This window comes from Strongylocentrotus purpuratus, unplaced genomic scaffold (assembly GCF_000002235.5).
Source record: "Strongylocentrotus purpuratus isolate Spur 01 unplaced genomic scaffold, Spur_5.0 spur5_scaffold_18, whole genome shotgun sequence".
In the NCBI taxonomy this organism is placed as follows: domain Eukaryota; kingdom Metazoa; phylum Echinodermata; class Echinoidea; order Camarodonta; family Strongylocentrotidae; genus Strongylocentrotus; species Strongylocentrotus purpuratus.
In genome coordinates this window covers 21,172,098-21,192,485 of record NW_022145603.1, presented here as the reverse complement: position 1 = coordinate 21,192,485, position 20,388 = coordinate 21,172,098, and the positions used below count along the sequence as shown (strand labels likewise).

General features: G+C 36.9%; 1 protein-coding gene across 1 annotated transcript; it reads right to left on the bottom strand.

Moving 5' to 3' along the window:
* Positions 1-4,775: 4,775 nt before the first annotated feature.
* Positions 4,776-9,640, bottom strand: LOC115925230 (adhesion G-protein coupled receptor G2-like). Its single transcript, XM_030988838.1, has 7 exons — positions 9,527-9,640; positions 8,800-8,964; positions 7,986-8,101; positions 6,864-7,147; positions 6,381-6,447; positions 5,522-5,780; positions 4,776-5,345 (listed from the first exon to the last, which is right to left on the bottom strand). Exons 1-7 carry the CDS (start codon positions 9,638-9,640, stop codon positions 4,776-4,778), a joined length of 1,575 nt encoding a protein of 524 aa, XP_030844698.1.
* Positions 9,641-20,388: the final 10,748 nt, after the last annotated feature.

The window sequence follows — 20,388 nt, the reverse complement described above, 5'->3', positions numbered from 1 at the left end:
GAAGTTCCTGACGGCCAGTCTGCCTCTGGTACATGTGTTATCCATTCACAATTATGTATATATTTCCAACTGCAAGAGTGGTTGTCATGACTTTTCATGTAAAGTATTTACGGAGGGTGGACATATTATATATATGATATTCAATTGCAATAGAGTGTTACGCACGGGTGTAAGTGAAATTACAATTGATTTATTAAGTGTCAGGACTACTTCCCTCTAGAGTTTCAAATCTCGAACAATTTCAAGGAGGAGAAACCCAAAGGGACACTTACTCCTTGACTACTATTTTTGGACTACTAACCTAACAAGTATTCATCCAATTATTCTTAATAGAAACCTAACTCTGCATAATACTGAGAGGTAGTTTGACCTGTGATACTTTTCCAGAGTGACTTGCTCGGGGTACTTGCTATGAGTGTATTGCCATCAGGGCTTTCTGGGTAGTTTTGCAAAAGGGGCTTTATTCCACGAATGGGTATGTTTAAACAAAAATGTTGTCTTTCTGTAGTATGCAGTTCTGAAATGAGCACCCCAGTATGTGTCGGTATTCCTCTCCTCTACAATAAAGGACCAATTATGTTTATTTGTTTTCCGTGTCCGGAAAATGTGATGAAATAAAGATACTTTATGATTCAAGGCTAGTCATGTATAATGCCTGTGAATATACCTTGATATGAACTGCATACACAAAATATAAAGTGATTCACCATTTTGAATAAGGGAGTTTACAGATAGCACATGGTACAAATGACCCCAAATATCCACAGATCTTTTACACATGGAGAAGTTCCACTTTGAGCATCTTAGAATAATAACTGCCAAAGTCCTAGATGTGCTTCATGAATACCTTTTGTTTGACCTCTTGAAAAGAATACTTCAACCTGCGTATCATAGAATGTACCGTTGGTGAATAAATGAATAATGTTACATAACTTTCATTAGCGCATATCCAGTATTCATCTCTGTGGGTTTTACCATTTTGTTACAAATGACCTTTATCTGCCCATGCGCAGATTGTATCTGTAAACTCCCTTATTGGGGTGTATGTTGTGATTGGTTTTAGATTATGATATTGATCTCGTGAATTTGGGGTTCTCTTGTTAATTCATTGTTTGCTATCTTTGACAGCTTTGACAAGATTAATTGCAGTTTGTATACGTTTTTAAATTGCAATGGGAATATGAATATGAAATATATATTCAAAACGATTAATAAAAACAATGTGAATACCAACTTTCCCCTTCACCATTTATTTTATTGCTAAGCTTGCTTGTATACGTTTCTTGTTGCATACGATGATACAAGTGATAGTTACAGTAATGTTCTAACTTATTTTTCATGCGTTGTATCGGCATGATAACAAATTAACTAAGCAATCCCACAATTGAACGAGCTACAATACAGTTGTCTCTGAAAAAGGAAACACAAGCTTATATTCGTAAATTACTAAATAATCCTAAATGATTTGTATCATTAATGTATACGTTACTGACAAGCTCGTTTTCCTTTCTATCATATGACAAAAAGAATATGATCATTAAATCAAATATGACTGATTTAAGACAAAACGTGTCGATAGTAGTTGTTTTTAAAATCACATGATTTGGGAATATCTATGATCAAAACTCATCATGTAAAGCTTGATATTCTCATCTTACATTTTAATGATTTAAAGGCTAGCCTTACTACCTACCTTTCACACTTTATTGAAACAATATCTCTCAAGTTAATCATGTATAGGGTTTAGAGATAGTCTACCTTGGGCGCTATATGAACGTAAGTTATATATTTATATATATATATTTGTATAAGCTTTTATTTTATGTGCACATTGACCAAAGGTATAATTCAGAATCATCGAGTAATTTAACGATAAACTTGGTCCTCCTTTTTCAAGGACATTACGAACAATGAAGTTTATGCATACTTTAATAAAATCGCTAATCAATACAACCAAATAATCAACAGTAAAGTACATTTTTCTGAGTAAAATACGTAGTAATATCAATTTCGACTAATAAAATCTAAATTAAGAAGCACATGAAACTGTATAGACCGTATAATTACAGTATCTCCTATGGTTTTTTTTTCTTCATTACTTCTTCTTAAATTGTCTATATTTCGTCAAACAACGCAGGAGTACATTTATTTTCCCACGATATTTGCCAAATTTGTTTGTCAACTAAATTTGGTGTCGCTATATGGTCTATTATTGATAACGCATTGGCGTTCTCTTACAATGAAATGGTTCGATTCCCGGCGGAGACAATTTGTTTTCAACCTTTGCAGAACAAATTAAAAAGGGGACAGCAATGGAGAACTTTGCTTTAAGCTACACAACCGTCATTGTCTAATCTCCTTTCGCATTTAATGGATATATATAAGTCGTGCCATAACTAAAAATGACTAAAAATGAATTGAATAAACTAATCATCGTACCATCACCATCATCATTAAACTTTTTTGATAGGGAATGCCTTTCCTCTGAGTAATACACCACAAAATATCATATAAAAACAATCTTCTGATCATGATTACTTCGATAAGATACAAATAAATTGTACAGATATAATTTTGTCATTGAAATAACAATTATGAACAAAATTAAATATACTGGGAGAAGGCGGATGGGGGTAAGGTTCTATGTGGTCTAGTGGTTAAGGCATTGGCGTTCTTAGCCAGTGACCCGGTTCGATTCCCGGCGAAGACAATCTTTTGCAACCTTTGCACACACACAAAAGAAAAGCAATGGAAAATTTGCTTTGAGCTACACAAACATCACTGTCTATTTTCCTTTCTCATTATATATATAATGTCATGAATAAAAATGAATAAAATGAATTGAACAAAAATCATCGTACCGTCATTATCATCATTATACGTTTTTCTTCAAAATGGATAAATCTCTTCTCTGAGTAATACACCACAAAGTGTCATATAAACAAAATATTCTGATCATGAACAATTTAAAAAGGTTTATACAAATTGTACATATCTGTTTCGTCATTGAAATGTAATAATAAATCGAACAAATTAATAATAGGAAAAAAATCATAGTACCATCACCATCATCATTATATGTTTTTCTTAAAAAATGGGAAGACCTCTTCTCTGAGTAATACACCACAAAGTTTCATATAAACAAAATATTATGATCATCAATACTTTTATAAGGTTCATAAACATTGTACACATGTAATCTCGTCATTGAAATGTAATAATAAATCGAACCAATTAATAATTGAAAAAAAATCATCTTACCATCATCATCATCATTATACGTTTTTCTTCACAAATGGAAATACATCTTTTCTGAGTAATACACCACAAAGTATCATACACAAAACAATATTCCGATCATGAATACTCTGATAAGCTTCATATAAATTGTACAGATATAATTTCTTTTTTGAAATATAATAAAGATGATAACAAATAGCAATCACCTGGTTAGCCGAATATATTGTGACTAAATAATGGTAATTGCAAAAAGCTCGGGGAAGGGGGGGGGGGATTCTTTGTGGTTTAGTGGTTAAGGCATTGATGTTTACAGCCAGTAACCCGGCTCGATTCACGGCGGAGACAATTTTATTCAACCTTTGCAAAGAAATTTAAAAAGAGGACAACAATGGGGAATTTTTTTTTATGAGCTTCACAATTGTCATTGCCTAACTTCCTTTTCTGTGTGGTTTAGTGGTTAAGGCATTGCCGTTCACAGCCAGTGACCCTGCTCGGTTCTCGGCGGAGACAATTTTATTCAACCTTTGCAAAGAAATTTAAAAAGAGGACAGCAATGGGGATTTTTTAATATTTTTTTTATGAGCTTCACAATTGTCATTGCCTAACTTCCTTTTCTGTGTGGTTTAGTGGTTAAGGCATTGCCGTTCACAGCCAGTGACCCTGCTCGGTTCTCGGCGGAGACAATTTTATTCAACCTTTGCAAAGAAATTTAAAAAGAGGACAGCGATGGGGATTTTTTTAATTTTTTTTTTATGAGCTTCACAATTGTCATTGCCTAACTTCCTTTTCTGTGCGGTTTAGTGGTTAAGGCATTGCCGTTCACAGCCAGTGACCCTGCTCGGTTCTCGGCGGAGACAATTTTATTCAACCTTTGCAAAGAAATTTAAAAAGAGGACAGCAATGGGGATTTTTTTAATTTTTTTTTTATGAGCTTCACAATTGTCATTGCCTAACTTCCTTTTCTGTGTGGTTTAGTGGTTAAGGCATGGCCGTTCACAGCCTGTGACCCGGCTCGATTCTCGGCGAAGACAATTTTATTCAACCTTTGCAAAGAAATTCAAAAAAAGGACAGCAATGGGGAACTTTGTTTTTGTATGACAATTGTCATTGCCTAATTTCCTTTCCCATTATATATTATGTCTTAACAAAAAATGATAACAATCAATTGAAAAATACGTTTAACAAAAATTGACCTCTTCTGTGGGTCATACACTATAAAGTATGGTAAACAAAACAATGGTATCATAATTAACAGCATCGATAAAATACATATTAATTGAAAATACATAAATTCATGATTGAAATATAATAAAGATGATAACAAATACCCACACCTGGTTGCCCAAATATGTGGTGACGGTATATTGGTAATTGCAATGATCGGGAGAGGGGAAAGGGACACAGTCGACACCCAGTCCAGTCCACCCCTCCTCTGCCTAGTATTCCATTGGAACATCATGTTCTCTTAAGACCTTATTCTTGCTTTGATATTATTGGATAAAAGGCCTCTGTGTTTGGTGCTACCCTCTGCATCCTTATATGGCAGCATCATTGTTGGTAGAAGTACCATAGTCGTTACCGTCAGTAGCTTTGCTGGAATTAGTTGAATCTAGAGTAACACTGACCGTGTCAGCATCCGTGGTGGAGAGAACACCATCACCTCTCTCAGTGACATTTGCGACAGATGCATCAAGAGGGAGACTGACCGTCACGACATCGGTGCTTGTTGCATCACGATCCGTGTCCTTCTTCTGTTCCTCGGTGGAACTCTGGATATCTTTGCTCATTGGTGGTGTGACTCCTTCCTCAACCTGGCTAACATCATAGGTCGGATTGAACCTACACATAGGGTCGGGTTTGTCGTCTTTGGTAGGCAACAAGTAATTATCCGAGGCTCCTGGACGCAATTTGCTTATCACGCCAGATGACGAGGATATCCCCGTCGAGCTTACCACACCGCTGGAAGTGCTTGCTTCTTTCTTTAGGAACTTGTCGAAACAAGTTAGCCCCCATTTCTTACGAATGAAAGGCTTCCGGACGCAATAGAGTAGAAAGATGAACAATCCTTGGAAGGAGTTCAGGACGACGAAGATTGGCTGAGCCACCTGTTATAATAACAACAGATTTGGCATTATAAATAATAATTAGGTATATGGTATCCTCTCTCATGTTCTTCAAATACTATACATCTACAGAGGTATTGCTGGTGTATCTAATCATTATAACAATATAGTTCTCAAGATACTTCTAAAATAGATATATACCACGCAGTTGGAATTACCTGACTGAATAACGGGATTAAAAGAAGATATCCGGTAACCCAGGTCAGACCGAGCAGAAGCAAGATGCAGATCGCGTTCTGGACGCGTTCGATAGTCTTGCGACGTTCTACCTTAGCCTCTCTTTTCACCCGACCAGCGATGTTGGCTGACCGGAGCAACTGTCGAACCACCAGGACAAAGATGACAATGTTGATGAGGAGGATGATGGACATGGGAATCAAGAGACCACCGATTTGAGCCCAGAATTGTAGAAAGCATCTATTGATAGTAAATATGCATTTTGTAAATAGACTGAATTAAGTCAATCAATAGTGACTATCTTAGCGATAGTTTTTTAAAAATGTCAATGGTCCTTGAAACATTTTAACTGAGAAAATGTCATTGTGATGATTTAACATAATCTATTTAATGGAAAGTCCAAGCGTAATTGTCCATACGCTATCAACAATATCTGAGATTTTAGTATGTATGGTGACTAAATTCGCTTAGTGGCCTTTATAAAACTTGGATCACTATACATACCCGCGAAAGTGATACTTAAATACCAATTTCAAATAAAATTGCGTACTTGCTAACTTATAAGTTACCAAAATACCAAATACCTAAAAACCAGATTAAATAATAATTATAAAAAAAAAGGTTCTCATAGACCGCTTTCCACCGAAGTCTCTAAGCGCTAAAGGCAAGCCTTGCCCTGGAATTGCATCCTACATGATCAATACAACCCCTGCGCCAGGTAAGAAACACGATAACGTACATAAATATAATTTTACTGAATCCGAAATTTGAAGATCATTAAGTATAACTAATGCTATGCAATACAATATTCCAACTAAACTTTCAAACGTTACCACTTACAGATCATCATGAGCATAAGAGTCTCTAGCAATAGCTCCAGTAAGAACCACGATAAGTGCAGGAATTCCTGTAATGACATACGTGTATAAGGAAATACGATTGTTTTAGTAATCCAAAATAAGCCTACATTAGTTGTGGGCCAAGCTCTATCCTTTCCCCGTTTTTTGTATAGGCCTACTTATGTTATTGTTGTGCTGTCCAGCTCACAATTTTTTTAACGCGGTCATGGCGGCACTATACTACTTTAAAAAAAAGATAAAGATATCTCGATTGTTATACTATCCGGGGTTTCTTTGTACAAATCACATGCCATGTCGAATGTCGTTAATAATGGTTGTAACGAAAGAATTACACATAAATGGCAACATTTACGAATTTATGTGCACTGTTGGACTATAATCCGTTTGCAAAACCATGCAGACACTTCATGTTAATAGTAAGCAATATTCCCATTAAAAAGATATAATGAATCAAATATCGTACCCCATGCAGCTAAGGAAGCCTTGATCATGAAATTCTGGATGTAGGTGTTAAAGATCTTCACGATAATAAGGTAGGTATTGTACCCTTCCACACCCATCCATGCAATAGAGGACAAAACGAAGAAGTGAACTAGGGCCGTCAGCAACCCACAGGGTGCAGCTTGGACCTCACGATAATCTCTGGTAGAATCGAGAGAGATCATGATGACAAATGTCGTGTAGAGACATAGCAATGTCAGGCACAGACAGATGAAGATCTTGTTAGCCTGTTTGGTCCTCAAATCCCTATCAAAATTGGAACATTAAAATAAGGTTAGGAAAGCGTCGAAGCAATATTGTACCATACATGTACAAGTTTACCATCACCTGATTGGCAACACATTAACAAAAACGCCAAACAAGAAGAAAACGAAATAAAATCGAGGGGAAATGTTTGTAAAATGAGGAGATCACGTGGTTGTGCTTTACTTTTATACATGTATCTCTTTTAACACTGGACACAACCCTCAAAATGGCCACGCGTGTTGAATATAAAAATTATCTGAGTGTAACTATTTAGGACGGTATCAAATGGGAGAATAGTACGCCAAAGATGTTCGAAATTAATATGCTTTTTATTCTCTGCGAACCGCACACCAAACGGCAGATGGTTTGCTTTACGAAGTTGATAGAGTATCAATGTAGAATATATTGATATGCTACAAACAAATTATTACTAATTGCAACCTATTTATGACTCTCGTCACACCATCCCTTCTTCACCAAGCAACTTATAATATTATAGAAGTTTATCTTCTTGTTTTTCCATTTCTTCTTCTTCTCCTCCTTCTCCCCCTCTGTACATTACTTCAAACAGAAGTGATACCAAACAGAACTGTCCTGCAGGTTTATACGTATTCCATCTCATTTGATCAAGAGATACTTTTATTAAAAAGGTGGTTATTTGAATTTGCATGATTATTTAATGAATTTTAAAAATGCATCTGTTTCATAGTGTATGTACCTATTCCACGTTCAAAAGCTTCCAAATAAAGTTGAAAATAAAACGACCAGAGACTAATTACACATTCTGTCTCATTTGTGTTACATTAATGATTGCATTATTTCTTTTTAATGGGCTCACTTGTTCCACAGGTAGGTTGCCAATGTGACAAGAAGACTGAAGATAGAAATACAGCATCCAATGTAAGTCAGGATGTTATATGCCTCGATTAATGAACCCTCCTGTCCATGGATATCCTGTAACATGAAAAAAAATTGAGCCCAAACTGAAACATCTACTTCGAATGCTCAAATAAAACTGATTATTTTACGATTATCTCTCATAAAGTCTATGTGTCGTTAATTGAAAACTGAGAAATCTGGGGTTCATTATAATAAAAAAAGTGGTGACACCTCGTATTACTTATGGAAACAAAATAATATCACTTTACTACCTTTCACTCGAGACACCACACCTTCAAACTTGTTTTGATCTCAAGAGTGAAAATATTATTCATACCCAATTGAAGACCAGCATTACAGTGTGCTAATTATTATAAAAATCATCTATGAAAAGTTAATTATTATACATCTTACGAAAGAGTGTTTTATCACAAATCATTTGGCATCATTTTTTGTGGCATGTGTTCATGCTTGGATGCACAGGAGGCGTTGTTTGCGAAAGTGCAAAAATCGATTTGCGCCAAAGTTGCTTACGTGATGTTTAAAAAAAACAATTGGGATTTGGGTATTAATTCGGTCTTTGCAGATCCAAATAACATCCCTAACAAAATTAAGCATGCCACACATATCAAATATCGAATATATAATATCAACGAACATTTTGTGCGCGCGCGTGTGTGTGTGTGTGTGACTTTGCGTGTGACCATATGCAATGCATTTCATTTGATACATTCAACTCATTCTCTCACTCCACTAATCCGCTTTTCACTGACCATTATAACAGCGAAGTTGGTAAGATGATCACACGCACAGCGCACGATCTCCTCATCAGAGCGATCATCGGATGATGTGATTCCAGAAACAAGAACACATCCATCTTGGGACCAATCTTCCTGCTCCTCATCCCAGAATGAACACATGGGATTCACGTATCCAGACTATAACAAAAAAAGTAAGACCCATAATAGAGTTAGTTAAAAAGACATAAAGGAAGAATTAATGACAACTTTGATTGGTTTAGTTTAAAGCCCATTTGTCATGAGGGGAATCAAACACAGGAGTAAAAAGAAAAAAGAGAAAAGAGATTGCTATACATATAATGTTTACATTTTCCCCTATATATATATATATATATATATACATATATATATATATATATACATATATAAATAAATATATAAATATATATATATATATATATGTCTAAAATGTAATTATCTATAAAAACTGCTAATGGCAGATTACAAAATAATAAGTGTACTTTGTTAAACAACTTTATAATGACATTTATTGTAATAGGTCTTACCATTATTGTAGTGAAGGTAAAGTTGATGAACTCGGTCAATGCTGCAACTTTCCCTCTTCCAATACTGAGAGAAATCACGGGAGAGTTAGACGATCGATTGAAGGCTTCATTAGCTGCACTGAATGTGCGCAATGATTTAGAAATAAACAGGGCTGGAGTTGAAAATACATTGAAGTTGACCCGGACATATTCACCACTGCCATTCGACGGCGATCCTGAGAGTGGGGCCGTGGACGAAATGACGGATGCAACTGAAGGTGGAATGTTGACCTGAGCGATGATGCCTGGTCTTGTAGCAATGACGTCATCGCGGTCATCTTGGGTCGGAGCATCGATGGTGATATTGGCCTTGGTCAGGTCTGAAGGACTGGATCCAGCTAGCGAAAGCACAAGACCACGCATTATGTCGTCAGCAGGTACACTCTGGACCTGTTATGTGAATTCAGATTTCAATTATTATTACTATTATTATTATTATTATTATTATTATTCGTATTATCATAATCATAATCATCATTATTTCTAATATTACTATCATCAAAATTATTATTATTATTAATGTATTATAATTCGGTTGTATTTACAAAAATATCAATATTACTATTTTATTATTGTAATTATTATTAGAAATGGGGAACCTTCGCCTTGAACTATTCTCCCTTGACAAATTCGTTAAAGCAGATCAGTTGAGGTGTTCAAAAGTAATCTAAAATCGTTTATATTTGGATTGGAATATAATTAATCATTCCCTTTTATTTCATTTGTCAGTATTTGTATGAAATCCAAATGTTTTTATTTGATTTCTCCTTCGCAATGGCGCATTACAAATCGAACATTATCATCATCATCATCATCATCATCATTATTATTAATATTATTTGTATTATTGTGAATACTATCATTAATAACCTATTTTATTAATATTATTTTAATTCTTTTTCTATTAGATTAATTGTTATCATTATTGTCATCATTATTATTGTCATCATTATTATTATTATTTTTATTATAATCGTTATCGTTGATGATTGAAAATGAAACGATTGCAACCATGCACATAAGTTCAAGTAAGGCATCCCACAGATTCGAAATATGAAGAATCATGCACACATAAATGCACAAATAATAATGTTGTTTGGCAGATCTACACAACTGCATGAACAAAAATGGTGAAAGTGTCGCGCCTTGTTGGACACCAGATTGAATAGGACCACAATAGATGAATGGCATTGTCAGGTTTTTAAACCAAATATTTATTTTGAATATGCATGCAAACAATTATACAACTTGGAAGTGAACTTCAATATTTAGTATACTGGTGGATTTCAAATGATTTTTTCGTAGCCTATGATATAAATGTAAAATCACCTGTACGGCTACATTTGGCTGCTGAATGAGGAGCATCCCACCATCGGCAACCTCAACACGACTGATTTGTTCCTCAAAAGCCTGGACAAATTTAGTTATTGCCCCATCTTCTGCCTCTGCGGCTTCAAGTTCCTCTGTTTCTACCTGAGCTATATTGCTCACAATACTCGTTATAGAGTTTGTTACCTGTCAATTCAAACACAAAAGATGAAGATGGTTTATTCTATAGTAGGATAAATTTGCCAAATCTCGGAAATGAAACTGAATGACGATAGGATATTAAATAATTAAATAACATGAAAGCCTTAGCACAGCTGTTCTTTTAAAGCCGTTACACAACTTCTGGATGAAGCAACTGCCAAGGTGTCAACATGATATGAAAGGGTAGTAAGAGACCTACATCTGTCATAGAACGAATATGATATTATACCCCAAAAAAAAAGTCTGATACGGAGCAAGGATTTAGTAAATTCTTAATTCACAGTAGTTTAGCTTTAAGGCGTCCATTATTATTAAATTCGATTATGATATTTACCGCTTTCACATCTATGGTAATTAAATACATGTACCGAAAGGAAGACTCCAATTTGTTTACCATTAGATGATTATCAGAACATAATAAAATAATTGAATTCATAAAAAATATGATTGGTCTGGCATCGTGCAGAATACCTCTTCGCTAGTAAGATTTTGATGCACAATGTTTGATGTTATCTCTGCCACAAACGTGATGTCATCTGATGTGATATCTTCGATGTTGGAAGTAACAGACGATACTTGCTGGCTCACTTCACCTGCGTTTTCTTCATCTACGATTACCTAATATTTGAGGGGAAAATATCATTACAGCATGTTTATATTGAGTGATATGACTTTCTCTCCTTTACCCTAATGAGGCCGAGGTATTTCAAGGATTTCGAATACCGGGGGGGGGGGGGGGGCATTATGACAGGGGCTGCTCGAGCAGGGGGCGAGGGGGGGGGGGGCAATTCGTGACAAAATATTTAGAGGGGCATAATCGGGGGGGGGGGTAATGAGCACTATTTTGTTTTACTAAGCACCCCCTTCCCCCTTGAGGAAGAAAAAAAGGGAAGAAAAATGGAGAGGAAAATTGATACACATATTGAATTAGTAAAATGAACATCATGGCAACAAAACTTTTTCATCATTTCTCTTCGTTCATTATTTTTCGCAAAATATTCAAAACATACCTACTTTGCAGTTTTACAGTATTCAAATGGTTGGGAAATAAATTGTTTGGTATATTTAAACACTTCAACGGATGAACTACATGGTTTGTTTAAAATTGAAATTAAGTAAAAAAAAAACAACACATTAATTGTCATAATTATCAAATAGTAATCGTCTTTTTAAAATGTTATGGGTATAAAACATAACAAGTTTTCTATTGTTTTTTATATGTAGGATGAACAAGGATGGGTCTCACTTAGTGGAATAAGAGTGTAAACCTGATGAACAATGACAAAGATCAAATGATTTTGAAATGATTATTGATTCATCGACAGGCTAGCACACTTGCAAATGGAGAAAATGCACATTTTGATTGACATATGATCAATAATTTTAATTTGACACCCCTACCGTTGGTCCGAATTACACACATTTGGTATCAAAATGTGCGGGGGAATTGACAGAAAAGTAATAAAACATGGATTCGAAAATTAAAGGGGTCGAGACGCAGCGCAAAACATGTTTACTCATCAGGATTAAGGTAACATATTTAAGGTAGTATATTTGTAAAGCGCTTAGAGACATTTGTATTAAGCGCTATATAAAAAATTAAATATTATTATTATATTATAACATAAAATTAGCGAACATGTTTCCCTTAAAATCATATTTGATCAGGTTTTCATGATCAGTGGCATGTAAAATATACTAAACACAATTGCATTACATATGGGGGTTCTCAAAAAAAGTATCTTCTCAATGATTGAAATTTGAAAAGAAAATTCCAAAAACCTGTGCAATTTCGGTGAGAATATCTGTGACATTTCTAAATGGTCCGCAATTATCCACAGGTTGCCACTGGCTCCGGGTAATGCCATCGCCGATACAAAGAGCCCGTCCAATCGGTTCATTAACTGTTCGGTATAAAAATAAAAAGACACATATATTTATCATATCAAAAGCACACTGGCAAACAATTATTACCAGATACAAAAAAAGAAGGGGACATACTAATGAAGTAAAGAAAAACCGTCTACTATTGAAATTTCCTCAAGTAATTCATGACTCTGGAACTATTCAAAACATTCAACTACACACGCGGATGTTGAATATTATTTTGGTCGGAGGGCCAGTGGCGGATCCAGGGGGGGGGGGGGGGGGGGGGGCCCGGGGGGCCCGCCCCCCCCCCCTTGAGAAAAAAAAAATCATGTAAAATCACGTGATTTTTACCTTTTTGGGGGGTTGGGCCCCCCCTGACGCTCAAAAGGGGGGGGGGGGGGGTGCAAATTGAATTTTTTTGGAGGATCAAAAAAAAAAAAATGCGCTCACTACCCCCCCCCCCCCCCCCCCCCCCCCGGTTTTGCGTACGTTGCACGCATGTGAATGCTGCGGTCGCGTCGTCCGTAGTCGTATTATACCCGATTGGCCTCGCGCCATATCTGAACAAGCCTATAGGGAAATTATCATATTGATCGTACGCTTCCCCTAATTAAAGATGAACGAAAGACACTCAAAACAAACCTTGAGTAGTGTTGAATGGACACATTCCTGTTGAATTTGCCAATGTTCCGTTTTCACCCACCGGAAATTCGACTTTTTCAAAGCGAGGAGATATCCAGGAGATATTCTGGCAAATAGCTACACAAAAGAGAATGTAATGTAATCACTATAAATAAGAATTCAAATTATTTAGAGAAGTACTTTAAAATGAAGGGCCAAAAGGCCGCAGAAACAGACAACACCCACACCCACCTACACACACAAACAGTCGTACACGTGTGTAAATATATAAATGTATAATTATATATATATATATATATATATATATTTATATATACTTTACGGCGTCATTACACGAACATGTGAAGTGAACAAATTGTTCATTATTAAAATAGGCATGGTCATTAGCAGGACATTTTCGTGTCCTGTTCACGATTGAACATAGAAGTAATGCCCTCTACGTACGTTTGAAGGCATGTAGAGGAAACCGACAAGAAACAAAGGGTTTAATCACTAGTCATTAGTTTAATTGGTTATATTGTTTTTAATTAAGGGTTAGGGTAAGGGTTGCGGTTGCGGTTTAGGGCTGGGTTAGGGTAAAGGTATCTTGCGTTTTAAATTACCTTACGTACCGATGCAACACGTCCAGTTAAATGGCGTATTCGGCAAAGCACAATCCCCTCCCCTTCGGAAGCCAATATTTAAACAAATGCTTGGAATGAGTGGTATCGGCGGGACAAAACAAAATGATTACCCCTGGTTTTTCGCGTCATCTACCTGTCCTCCCATCAATCTAAGGATATTCCATGTCCTTATACACAATAGACTGACTTTCACAATTACATGTATATGAATGAAATTGGTACCGTTATCTTGAACTGAAATGGTGTTTGAATCGAGAAAACCGTTCGATTCATTGGCTAGACTGTCAAGAGATAGACCAATAAGATCTTGTGTCTCCATTGCCGTCATATTGGTCCGCTCGATATAGATATTCATGTCAGCTTTGACGCTTCCTGGTCTTAGGGCTCTGCATACTACTGATAGACTCTGCAACCCAGTATTGGTTCGGACGCCTTGCTCCACCTTTACACAGTTACAAAATAACAAACATAAAAGATGAAACGTTTAATAGATATTTCCCCTTCTAAGGCTGATATTCTTTTGTAACTCATTAAAGTATACGTCATAACCGAAAATCCTCCGCATGCAATATTGTGTCCATACTATATATATTCATAATAATATACTTGTGATATAATTGCATTTTTGAAAACGATTTGAAGAGCTGAATTAAAGTACCTGTACCGTAAGTACGAAGCGGGATGTGAAAGAACTGAGATGACCGTTTGATTGTTTGAACGGCTTTTGCTGGGATATAAGTACATGTATATTACTAAGTTTTGTTTACAATTATTAAACAGAAAGTTGAGTACTAGTAAAGATGAGAAATAACTTGTGAGCTTACTCGTTCTGTTGTCTCAGTTTGGACATATTGGAAGAATGTTATAGAAAAAAGTGTTTCCTGATTATAATGGTTCTCATGGTGCAAAAGCCTTCATATTCGTAATCAAGGCCAAAGCAAGATGTGTCTAACGCATTCCTGACCAAATTACCTGAACGTCGTTAAAGAGCACCACTGACTCAAGCCTGGTCGCACATACAACAAATGTATTAAAATGACTAGTCGTACATGAATATTGTGGGTTTAAACTTACAACTTATTCAAAAAAGTATCTAAAGCAAGTTTGGTCATAATCGAATAAACATTTGCAAAGTTATTTGTCACAAAAAATCTCACAGAATTAGCTTTGACCTTAAAATGTGACCCTCGACAGCACCATAATGGAAAGTCCCCCCAAGTGCATATCTTCCTCAAATTTGTTTACAATAGCATTAATAGTTGCTGATTTATTTGTCACAAGAGAGTCCAGGTTTGCAGGTAAGCGGAGGAAGAAGGCCTTCTGGATGCTTTACTCTTGTCTCCACCATGAGAAGAGCTGAGAATGTGTATGCCATATGTACGAGCAAACAGCCTTCACCAAATCCCTGCTAGGAAAATTGTTGCACAACGTACTCGCACTCTTTAATTCAATTGTCTATTCTAAACCCAAAACAATATTAAGCCAACCTTGCAGAATATCACAAGAGCGGGATAGGCCTTTTTGATACGCACCAATTACTTTTAGGATATACTTACATAGGTGCTGATGTTGAGCGCCGTTTCTTTATAGAGTTTAGACGTTTGGTTATGAAGCTCATCGCTGAATTGAATGGCAAATCTAGCGTTCAAAACTAGTATATTGGTCAGATCTGAAAATGCAAACATACGTATCGAGAATCAGTGACACAGATTCAGGGGAGGGCACAGAGGAACGCCCCCCCCCCCCCGGCCCGAAGAAGAGGGGGAAATTCTCCTAATGAAGTAGGCTTGTAGCAAACAAATTCCAAAATACAAGTAACTTAAACATAACTTTCAGAAAATGTCTTTAATTACGAATTTGATATTAAATCAGTATTTGTATGATAATTTTTCTCTTATACTTAACACATAATGTACCAAATAGAATCACTTTCGTTTTGTTTGACGCGCTTGTATGGCTCAATTGCGATCGAATTTGTTTTGTTCTTATTTCTTATTTTCACGCGTATCATGAAAAATAACATTAATATGTGCAAAACTTAATTGAATAAAAGAAATTCGTTTTCCGTATATATATTTTGTTCTTATAGAAGTTTGATTATTAAAGACAAATGCTTATAACGTTTATCTGATATAAAGTCTATGTAAATGAATTGTGAATTAATAATTTAATTATTATTTGCCAAGTTGCCTGACAAAGACAAAGTTTTACAGTCCTGTAATACTGTTTAATACTGAGCATCTGTAAGTCTTTAATAAGGTATGCCTGGTAGCTCCATGCTCCCTCCATGAAAAATGTTATTTTTCTGTGATTGTGAAAGTGTTTACCTTTGACATATACAGATGCTCGCGTCGTGTCTAAAGTTTTTCCATTTCTCCCCGAGCCTCGGCAGAAGTAATACCCGATATCACTTGGCGTGACAGACATGATTATCAAAGGATTATGATTTTCACTGTTTGGCAAAAGGACATCGTCTTTGTACCAGTGGTATCGCTTGGCATTGTTGAAACTACATGTCAGCTCCACATAGGCATTGGTGTTCACTATCTGGCTTGATGGATGGACAGAAACCTCCAAAGGAACTGTATTCGAGGTAGGAATTAGAACATAATGACGACAAATGAAGTAAATTTGTTTTCAATATTGATTAAGATAAAGATAAAGATGACGGTGACAAAATATAATAAAAGTAATAATGATGATAAGTATAAGTTGAAGACGAGGACGAAGACGAAGAAGAGGAATAATAATGATAACAAACAAAACAATTAATTATAATAACAATAATACCACGACTAATGATAATAATTAAACTTGAAATAACACTATTAATAATTATCATTAGATTTATATAGCGCCTTCTCCACAAATTACAAGGCGCAGTCTCTTAGACTATCAACAATTTAAGAGGAGGTGTACAGGAAAGTTTTCAGTTGTTTTTTGAAGAAATCTAGTGAAGTACTGTTTCTTAAGAACGAGGGGAGTTTGTTTCAGGGACATGGGGCTAAGGAATGAAAGGATTTATTGCCCTACTACCTGTACTATTCATGATAATGATAATAATAACAGTTACCTTTATATATTTACGTAAATACGAAGGGGATGCTCAAGGCGCTTACAAAATATTATTCCTACACTGGCTAGCCTAGCTGCCCTAAGGCCCTTAAAGCATTTAAGTAATACATTCCATGTATCTATTTTCTACACCTGTGTAGATAGTAACAAATAATGATGATGATGATTCACAGCATTTATATGGCGCCATATATGTTTTAAAAAAAAGATTCAAAGGCGCGAGCTCCTCAAATAAAGTTAGAATTGAATGTCTGAAGGAAGATGTGAGTCTTGAGTTAAGCTTTGAAGTGGTCCAGGTTGTCAATTTCGTGAATAAGTGATGGGAGGAAGTTTCACAGGCGAGGAGCAATAAAGGAAAATACCCGGTCTCCATATCCAGGCGCGGATCCAGGATTTCTTAGGGGGGGGGGGGGCCCAAATCTGAAATTATGCGAGTCAAATATTTGTAGAGATAATCCCGGTGGCAGCTATCATACAGCGTACGTAATGGTGATAAACAGTGACGTAGTGCGGGGGGGGGGGGGGGGGTTCGGTGCAGGGAGGGGCGAGTTTCCCCCTCCCTCCTTCGCGAAACGCGGAAGCTTTGACGTTTCATTTAATTATTAGAAAAAGAAGACGGTTCGTTGTACCGTTCTCGAAAATAATTCTTCTCGTCTGAATTTAGTTTTTCCCCTCTCGCGCGAAGCGCGGAAAATTTTAGGATTTATTAAATTATTAGAGAAAGAAGACGATTCGTTGTAGAGTTCTCGACTCTAAATTCTCGTCTGAATTCAGGTTCCCCCCTGAAATGAAGCTGGAGCTTTTAAGTTTCCTTAAATCATTAGAGAAAAAAGACGATTCGTTGTACCGTTTTCGAAAATAATCCTCGTCTGAATTTAGATTCTCCCCCCCCCCTCCCACGCGAAGCGCAGAAGCTTTTACGTTTCATTAAATCATTAGAGAGACAAACAATTCGTTGTACAGTTCTCGAAAATAATTCTCGTCTGAATTTAGTTTTTCCCCTCTCGCGCGAAGCGCGGACATTTTTTAATCCTTGTCTAGATTCAGCCCCCCCCCCCCCCCCCCCCCCCCCCCCTCCCGCGAAGCGCGGAAGCTTTTACGTTTCATTAAATCATTAGAGAAAAGAGACGATTCGCGATTCGGGACAGTTCTCGACTCTTAATCCTCGTCAGAATTCAGGTACCCCCCCCCCCTCTCGCGTGAAGCGCGGAAGCTTTTAAGTTTCATAAGATTATGAGAGAAAGAAGACGATTGACTGAACAGTTCTCGACTCTTAATCCTCGTCAGAATTCAGGATCACCCCCACCCCCTCCCGCGCGAAGCGCGGAAGCTTTCATGTTTCCTTAAATCATTAGAAAAAAAAGACGATTCGTTGTACCGTTTTCGAAAATAATCCTCGTCTGAATTTAGATTCTCTCCCCTCCCGCGCGAAGCGCAGAAGCTTTTTTCGTTTCATTAAATCATTAGAGAAAAAAGACGATTCGTTGTACAGTTCTCGACTCTTAATCCTCGTCTGAATTTAGTTTACCCCCTCCCCCCTCCTGCGCGAAGCGCGGAAGCTTTGACGTTTCATTAAACTATTGAAGAAAGAAGGCGATTCGTTGTACCGTTCTCGACCCTTAATCCTCGTCTGAATTCAGGTCCCCTCCCCCCTTCCGCGCAAGGCGCGGAAGCTTTAAAGTTTCATAAGATTATCAGAGAAAAAAGACGATTTGCTGTTCAGTTCTCGACTCTTAATCCTCGTCTGAATTCAGGTTTCCCCCCTCCTGCGCGAAGCGCGGAAGCTTTTAACCCTAATAAGGCCGGGGGGGGGGCATTATGGCCCCCCTCCACGATTTTTCTGATTGTTCGAGAACGCATATGGTTGGCGCCTCGCCGCTCGCTGACTTTTTTATTTAGAGTCTTGCGCATCTTTAAAAAAAAAAAAAAAAAAATTGGACCTATAGTTACAAGGTCACGTGACCTTTTGTGTTAGCATGTCAGCCCGAAAATCGCTCATTTTTGTGATTTGTGTACAAAACATATGGAAATGTCATTTTTCCTAAAAATAGATCAAACATTGGTTATTGGGTCTTGTTTAAAGTTTAGGTGGTTGTTTTGGGAGTCAAAATAGTTGAATTGTAGGAAGAAACGAAAAAAAAAATAAAAAAATAACATAAATAAGTTAAAAAAAACAATGAAATACATAAGAAATTATCAAAACAAGAGATAACATAAGGAATAAGCTAACTCTTCCAATTTTTTTTTGTCGTATTATTGTTCCAAATGGTGTAATGAATATATGTAGTGAAAAAGAATGCTTAAATATGAATAATATAGGATTTATGGGTAAAAATGTGATTTTATGACTTTATTTGCATAAATTACCATAAATATGCAAATGAGGGATTTTTTTCAAAAAATTGAAATTATCATATTGTTCTATACACTTCACTTGACATGCGTGCAAATTTTCGCGGAGATCGGCCGTTTCACGGCCGAGATCTTAGGGGGGGGGGGGGCCATAATGGCCCCCCCGGCCGTAGTAAGACTTCAAATAGCCCGGCCTTATTAGGGTTAATTTTCATTACATCATTAGAGAAAGAAGACGATTCGTTGTACCGCTCTCGAAAATAATCCTCGTCGGAATTAAGTTCCCCCCCCCCTCCATCCCGCGTGAAGCGCGGAAGCTTTTACGTTTCATTAAATCATAAAAGATTGATATTACCGTTCTCGCCTCTGAATCCTTGTCTGAATTCAGGTTCCCCCTCTTCACGTTTCATAAGATTATGAGAAAAAGAAGACGATTCGCTGTACCTCGATTGTTAATCCTTGTCTGGGGCGGCGGCGAAGCTGGCCCCGGAAGCTCAGAGGTTTTAGGCGTTTAATTAAGGTCATATGAGCATAATTTTTTTGGGTATACCTTATTATTTCGTGACACTGGCAGGTAACTATTTGGCGTTGGGTCCAGGGGGCGGAACCCCCCCCCCCCCAAAATCAAGGGTTTTAGGCATTAAATTACCGTCAGATGAGCATCTAAGGGCCCGCCGTAGGGCCCTAGGTGGGATCCAGGGGGCAGAGCCCACGGAAGCTTAGGGGTTTTAGGCATTTAATCACGGTCAGATGAGCATATTTTGATGCCTCATTATTTGTTAACACTGGCAGTTAAGTATTCTTTCTTGCTCTCATTCTATTTTATTTCTCTTTAATATACTTTTTCAAAAAAAAGTGTGGGGGGGGGGGGGGGGGGAGCTCGAGGCTCCCGATCCCCGCCGTACCTCGGGTCCTGACATGTAGGA

Coding starts and splice junctions, on each gene's coding strand:
- LOC115925230 (XM_030988838.1), bottom strand. CDS start 9,640: ATGACGTCATTGCTACAAGACCAGGCATCATCGCTCAGGTCAACATTC. Junction 8,102..8,799: donor CCAACTTCGCTGTTATAATG/GTCAGTGAAAAG, acceptor TTCATGTTACAG/GATATCCATGGACAGGAGGG. Junction 7,148..7,985: donor GCAACCTACCTGTGGAACAA/GTGAGCCCATTA, acceptor CAATTTTGATAG/GGATTTGAGGACCAAACAGG.